Source organism: Colobus angolensis, unplaced genomic scaffold (genome assembly GCF_000951035.1).
Source record: "Colobus angolensis palliatus isolate OR3802 unplaced genomic scaffold, Cang.pa_1.0 Scaffold355, whole genome shotgun sequence".
Taxonomy (NCBI): domain Eukaryota; kingdom Metazoa; phylum Chordata; class Mammalia; order Primates; family Cercopithecidae; genus Colobus; species Colobus angolensis.
The window spans coordinates 1,731,479-1,738,499 of NW_012116877.1; the positions used below are offsets into that span (position 1 = coordinate 1,731,479).

A 7,021-nucleotide genomic window follows, 5' to 3' on the forward strand; every position below is an offset into this window, starting at 1 on the left:
TTTCACATAGTCCCATATTTCTTGGAGGCTTTGTTCATTTCTTTTTACTCTTTTTTCTTTAAACTTCTCTTCTTGCTTCATTTCATTCATTTGATCTTCAATTACTGATAGATACCCTTTCTTCCAGTTGATCAAGTTGGTTACTGAAGCTTGTGCATTTGTCACGTAGTTCTCGTGTCATGGTTTTCATCTCTATCAGGTCTTTTAAGGACCTCCCTACATTGGTTATTCTAGTTAGCCATTCATCAAATCTTTTTTCAAAGTTTTTAGCTTCTTTGTGCTGGGTTTTTACTTCCTCCTTTAGCTCAGAGATGTTTGATTGTCTGAAGCCTTCTTCTCTCAGCTCGTCAAAGTCATTCTCCAAGCAGCTTTGTTCCGTTGCTGGCGAGGAGCTGCATTCCTTTGGAAGGGGAGAGGAGAGGCGCTCTGATTTTTAGAATTTCCAACTTTTCTGCACTGCTTTTCCCCCATCTTTGTGGTTTTATCTACCTGTGGTTTTTGATAATGGTGACATACAGATGGAGTTTTGGTGTAGATGTCCTTTCTGTTTGTTAGTTTTCCTTCTAACAGTCAGGACCCTCAGCTGCAGGTCTGTTGGAGTTTGCTTGAGGTTCACTGCAGACCCTGTTTGTCTGGGTATCAGCAGCAGAGGCTGCAGAAAAGTGAATATTGCTGAATGGCTAATGTTGCTGTCTGATCGTTCCTCTGATAGCTTCGTCTCAGAGGTGTACCTGGCCGTGTGAGGTGTGAGGTGTCAGTCTGCCCCTAGTGGGGGATGCCTCCCAGTTAGACTACTTGGGGATCAGGGACCTACTTGAGCAGGCAGTCTGTCTGTTATCGGATCTCAAACTCCATGCTGGGAGAACCACTACTCTCTTCAAAGCTGTCAGACAGAGACATTTACATCTGCAGAGGTTTCTGCTGCCTTTTGTTTGCCTATGCCCTGTCCCCAGAGGTGGAGTCTACAGAGGCAGGCAGGCCTCCTTGAGCTGCGGTGGGCTCCACCCAGTTCGAGCTTCTCGGGGGCTTTGTTTACTTACCTAAGCCTCAGCAATGGCGGGCGCCCCTCCCCCAGCCTTGCTGCCGCCTTGCGGTTAGCTCTCAGACTGCTGTGCTAGCAATGAGGGAGGCTCCATAGGCGTGGGACCCTCTGAGCCAGGCGCAGGATATAATCTCCTGGTGTGCCGTTTGCTAAGACCCTTTGTAAAGCACAGTATTAGGGTGGGAGTGACCCAATTTTCCAGGTGTTGTGTGTCACAGTTTCCCTTGTCTAGGAAAGGGAATTTCCTTCCCCCTTGCGCTTCCTGGTTGAGGCAGTGCCTTGGGCTCTCGCTTGTTGGGCTGCACCCGCTGTCCTGCACCCACTGTCTGACACTCCCCAGTGAGATGAACCCGGTACCTCAGTTGGAAATGTAGAAATCACCCGTCTTCTGTGTCGCTCACGCTGGGAGCTGGAAGCTGGAGCTCTTCCTATTCAGCCATCTTGGAACTGCCCCCTTTAGGTGATTTTCTTTAGTAGTATACTTATATTCCTTACTTTTTACCTTTTATGAATCTACTTTAGGCTTTGCTTTGTGGTTACTTTACACTTATTCCACACCCGCCACAAACATATTCTGTATTTTTAGTGTCACAATTTACATATTTTGTATTATATATCCCTTAACAAATTATTGTAGCTATTATTATTTTTAGCAGTTTTGTATTTTGAGCTTAATACTAAAGATAAAAGTGATCTACTTACCACCATTTACAGTATCGTAGTATTCCGAATTTGACTATGTGCTTACCATTACCAGTGAGGTTTTTCGGGTGTTTTGTTTGTTTGTTTTGAGATAGAGTCTCACTCTGTCACCGAGGCTGGAGTGCAGTGGTTGATCTTAGCTCACTACAATCTCTGCCCCTCAAGCTCAAGTGATTTTCCTACCTCAGCCTCCCAAGTAGCTGAGACTACTGGCATGTAACACCATGCCTGGCTGATGTTTGTATTTGTCTGTTTTTGGTAGAGATGGGTTTTCAGCATGTTTCTCAGGCTTCCAGTGAGTTTTATACTTTCGTGTTTTTGTGTTGCTAATTAGCATCCTTTTCTTTCAACATGAAGCACTCTCTTTAGCATTTCTTATAAATTTATCACCATCAGACCTGTCTAAGAAATATAAGACAGGTCTCGTGATAAACTCCCTCAGCTTTTATTTCTCTGGGAAAGTCTTTATCTTTCCTTGATTTCTGAAGAATAGTTTTGCTGGGTATAGTCTTCTTAGTTGACAGGGTTTTTTTTCATTCAACATTTTGAATCTATCATCCTGTTCTCTCCTGGCCTATAAGATTTATAATGTGAAATCCACTGTCAGCCTTATTGGAAGTCCCTTATGTATTACTTGCTTTTTTGCTCTCACTGCTTTCAGAATCCTTCTTTGTCTTTAATTTTTGATAGTTTGATTATAATATGTCTTGGTGTAGTCTTATTTGGACTGAATCTTATTGGAAGCCATTCGTCTTCCTATTTTCTTTCTTTTTTTTTTTTTTTTTTTGAGACGGAGTCTTGCTGTGTCGCCCAGGCTGGAGTGCAGTGGCGCGATCTTGGCTCACTGCAAGCACCGCCTCTCGGGTTCACGCCATTCTCCCGCCCGAGTAGCTGGGACTACAGGCGCCCGCCACCACGCCTGGCTAGTTTTTTGTATTTTTAGTAGAGACGGGGTTTCACCATGTTAGCCAGGGTGGTCTTGAAGTCCTGACCTCGTGATCCACCCGCCTCGGCCTCCCAAAGTGCTGGGATTACAGGCTTGAGCCACCGCGCCCAGCCTCGTCTTCCTATTTTCAAATAGCTCATTTTTGAGTTCACATATTCTGTCTTCTGCTTGATCAGTTCTGCTGTTCATGCTCTATATTGCAGTTTGATTTGATTCATTATATTTTTCAGCTCCAGGATTTCTTTTGATGTTTTTTAAAAACATAATTTCAATCTCTTAAATTTGTTTGGAATATTTATTGTTTTCCTGATTTTGTTTAATTGTTTCTCTATATTTTCTTAATGTTTGCTAAACTTTCTTAAAACAATTATTTTGAATTATTTGTGAGGCAGGTCATGAATATCCATTTCTTTAGGGTTGGTTACTGATCCTTCATTTTGTTCTTTGGGTGGGATCAAGTTTCCCTGATTGTTCTTGATTCTTGTGGCCATGCTTTGATGTCTGAACATGTGAAAAAGTAGGGACTTACTCTAGTCTTTGCAGATTGGCTTTGCCTGGGAAAGAGATTCAGCCTGTCCAGAGATTCGGGACAGGCTGTCTTGTGTGGTTCATGAATGAGCTTGGTGCTAGAGTCCTCAGGCAGGCTGGCCTGGTGCCTAGGTCAGCAGGTGAGTTGGCCCGGTGCCTTGGTCCTTAGGGTTGAGCTTGGAGCCTGGTGCCATTTGAGTGGACCTGTTGATTGGGACCACAGGGGTGGGCCTAGAGCCTGTATCTGTGGGGGCCAGCCTGAAGCCGAAGTGCACAGGGACTGACCTTGTGATGGGATAGGCCTTGAGCCTGAATCTGCAGGTAATGGTTAGTCATTGGGATTGACCTGGCACCTGCGTCCAAGTGGATGGGCCTGGAGCCTGAGTCCACAGGGGTTGATCTGGTACTAGAGCAGACCTGGAGCCTTAGTTTATAGGAATTGGCCTGGGCCCTGGGTCCACAAGGGCTGGCCTGGAATGTAGGTATATAGGGATGGTCCTGGAGTCTCAGTCCATGGGGGCCAGGCTGTTACTGGCATCTATCGGAGTGGGTCTGGATCTCAGATCTGCTGGAGCAGGCCTAGACTTTGGGTTCACTGAAGTCTGTGGCATGGGGACTGGCCTGGAGCCTGGGCTGGCCTGTTCCTGGGCAGGCACGGAGCCTGGGTCTGTGGGTGATGGTCTAGAGCCTGGATATACAGGTACTGCGCCAGAGGGTATAGGTCTGTGAGGGCTAGCCTGTGACCTGGGTCCACGGGGGCTATCCTGGAGTCTGGATTTGTGGGAGCCAGCTCAGTACTGGGTCTACTGGGATGGGCCTGGGGGCTGCTAGAGCTGGCCTGGAATGTGGGGCCACAGGGACTGGTGTGAAACCGAGCAGCCCTAGAGCCTGTGTCTGCAGGTGCTGGCCCAGTGCCTGAGGCCAGGGGTACTGACCTGGTGCTAGGGCAGGCCTAAAGCTCTGGGCTGTGTGGACTAACTTGGCTGTGGGCTGGGCTGGAGCCTGGCATGGACCTGGAGGCTGGGTCTGCTGGTATAGGCCTGATAACTAAGGCTGTCAGGCCAACCTGGTGCTAGGGCAGACCTGAAGCCTAGATTCATGCCCCAGCCAGTTCTGGGGGAAGTCTAGAGCCCTGGGCCACCAAGGCTACCCTGGCTCTAGGATGGGCCTAGAGATTGAATCTGCAAGGCGGGCCTGAAGCCTGAGACTGTAGGGGCTGGGCTCGTGTTAGGGTGGGCCCAGAGCCCATGACTGCTGGGGCTGGCCTGGCACTAGGGCCAGAGTCTGGGGCTGCTAAGATCGGTCTGGCTAGGAGGCAGATCTGGAGCCTGGGGCTGTGGGGTATGGCCTGTCACTAGGGAGGCCTAGAGGCTTAGTCTGAGGGTATCAACCAGGAGTTTGGGAGCCTTCCAGGCACTGAGTTTTACTGGGGTGGGCCTGGATTCAGGGTCCAAGGCAAAGTCCAGCCCTCACTTCCCTCTCCCGCACCCATGAATGTAACTCTCTCCATGTGTACCACCTGGAGTTGGGGGAGGGGTGATATGGGTAAGGGGAAACTGTCTTCCTACTCTCTGTAGGTAATCTTTTCTTTACCCCTGTGCTACGCCCAGGTGCTGTAATCTCTCATTTGGTTTACTTAGCTCTTGTGAAGGTATTTTTGCATTTGGATAATAGTTCAAATTGATGTTTCTGCTGGGGAGCAAGTGCTGGGGAGTCCTGTTCTGCCATCTTGCTGATGTCGTAAGGGTTTTCTTGATCCTGTTTCTTGTTCTGCTGAACGTTTCTCCTGTAGTAACCTTTATCACACTTTGAGCTGTAACTTTATACTTAATTATTGGTTTTCTCAGCAGACTGGCCCTAGCTCCTTGAGGTCACAGACCTCAGCAGCTAGAACAGGGACTAGAACATGGTAGGCATTTGATAAGTAATTGTTGGATAAACAGTTTGTATTTTATAATTGTGGAAACTGGGCCTTAGAAAGGTGTTAAGTAACTTGTCCCAAGCTTCTCAGCTGGTAAGTTTCAGAGGCTGCTGCCTTTTTTTTTTTTTTTTTTTTTTTTTTAAATGAGTTTCACTATGTTGGCCAAACTGGTCTTGAACTCCTGGACTCAAGTAATCCTCCCGTCTTGGCCTCCCAAAGTGCTGGGATTACAGTCATTAGTCACTGCATCCAGCTAAAATTTCCTATTCCTGCCTTTCCTATCCTTGTCTTTTATACTCCCAGAGTTCATGGGTTTTTTTCCACTGTATCACTCACATGAGTCCCCAAACATGCTTCCAGATCTGGGTCTGTACCTCCTGGGTCTTTCTTGCTTTTGACACTTCTGTCTTTGTGCTTTCTTCTAGTGTGGTCCAGGTCCTGCTTGCTGCTGGGGCTGATCCAAACCTTGGAGATGATTTCAGCAGTGTTTACAAGACCGCCAAGGAACAGGGAATCCATTCTTTGGAAGGTAAGTGTGGGCTGTCCTGCTTCTCTGAGAGCTCTCCTCTTGTGTCTTTCATGCAGTCTTGCTCTGTGGTGTCAGCTCTACCAGCAACTCAGAGTGAAAGCCTGCATGTTCTTTACCTCTGTGGACTCATGAACTCAAAGGGCTTGGAACAGCTGCTTTTCACAGTTCCTTGGCTCTAACTTTATGTCATCTCAGAAGAAGTCTTGGGGAAAGAAATAGAGGCCTGATTTCATGACCTAATTGGGGGTAGGAAGTACATTTCAACTGATGTTTTCCTGAAAGTGCTTCAGCCTGTAGAGCTGCAGATGAGTGGACAACGGAGCACCTTTCAATAAAATAATTAAGGCAACTGCGTGGAATGTGGATTTGTTCCTCTCCTTTTTCTTGCAGACTTACCTTGCCCCATTCCTGCCCCAGAACTAGACAACAGCCTTACTGGATTCCTCAGGCTCATAAGTCCCTAAATAATACTACTCTGAATACTGCTTTTCCCTCCTTGTAAATGTAAAATGCAATCCTGTCTCTGGGACTGCCTCCTTAGCTTGCTCTACTATCTAGGACAAATAGTGGACCTTCTCTGTGCCCTGATGTCTATCCTTATAAAATGAGGTCATCATCAGTGCCTTCTCTGGGATGTCTGGGATGTTGTGTTGGTGGTGGTTAGAACTTCAGAATGAAGAGGCTGTGGGGTGAGTCTTGGAGACTGAATGTGCAAGGTGGGTGTTTGGGTTTGCACTAGGGCTTGATCATGTGTCTGTTGGAGGGTACCTCAGCAAGTCAGTCTATGTTGTGTCTGGTGAGTACTTCATCCAAAGTGGGGTTGAAAAAAAAGCTGGTTGCTTTGGCTGCAGTCAGAAATGAGTATTTTACATTTGAGCTTTTGTTTATCCAGACTGTCCCCACTGCTTTCCCCTTGTCCTGGATCATTCACAGAGGCTGAGATCCCTCTGAGATTGCCAGCAACAGGGTGGCTGAGCAGTGGCTGCTTTAGTGTTAGCAGTGATGCCAGGAGGACAGATAGCCTCTCTGACTACCCGAGAGCCAGAACATTGACCTAGGGGGAAGTTCAGCCAAGGGGAGCAGTGTGCTCAGCCTTCAGAGCTGTAAGGCTGCGAGACTGACATGGTATGTGGTAACTCAGAGTAGCGGTGTTGTTGCTGCCCCAGGAAGAAGTTTTCTCAAATCAATGGCATGAGAGGAGTATCCAAGAGCATTAAGGCATTGCTGCCCAGGTAAAGTGTGAAGTTACCCTCTTCCTTCCCTTTCACCTCTCTAAACCTAGTCCTTCTCTTAAGGTTCCATTGCTAAGGCTAGATCCTCCACAAAGGCTTCGCTGTCCTTGATAATAGTTGC

At 47.3% G+C, this 7,021-nt stretch overlaps 1 protein-coding gene across 1 annotated transcript in view; it reads left to right on the forward strand.

Moving 5' to 3' along the window:
* LOC105519631 (caseinolytic peptidase B protein homolog) overlaps positions 1–5,668 on the forward strand; it is a gene marked incomplete at its 3' end in the record, with an annotated part of 67,115 nt that extends 61,447 nt beyond the window's left edge. The window contains exon 4 of the mRNA XM_011953064.1: positions 5,565–5,668. Within this exon, the coding sequence (XP_011808454.1) occupies positions 5,565–5,668 (104 nt within the window). The remainder of the gene's footprint in view (positions 1–5,564) is intronic.
* Between the last annotated feature and the right edge of the window lie 1,353 nt (positions 5,669–7,021).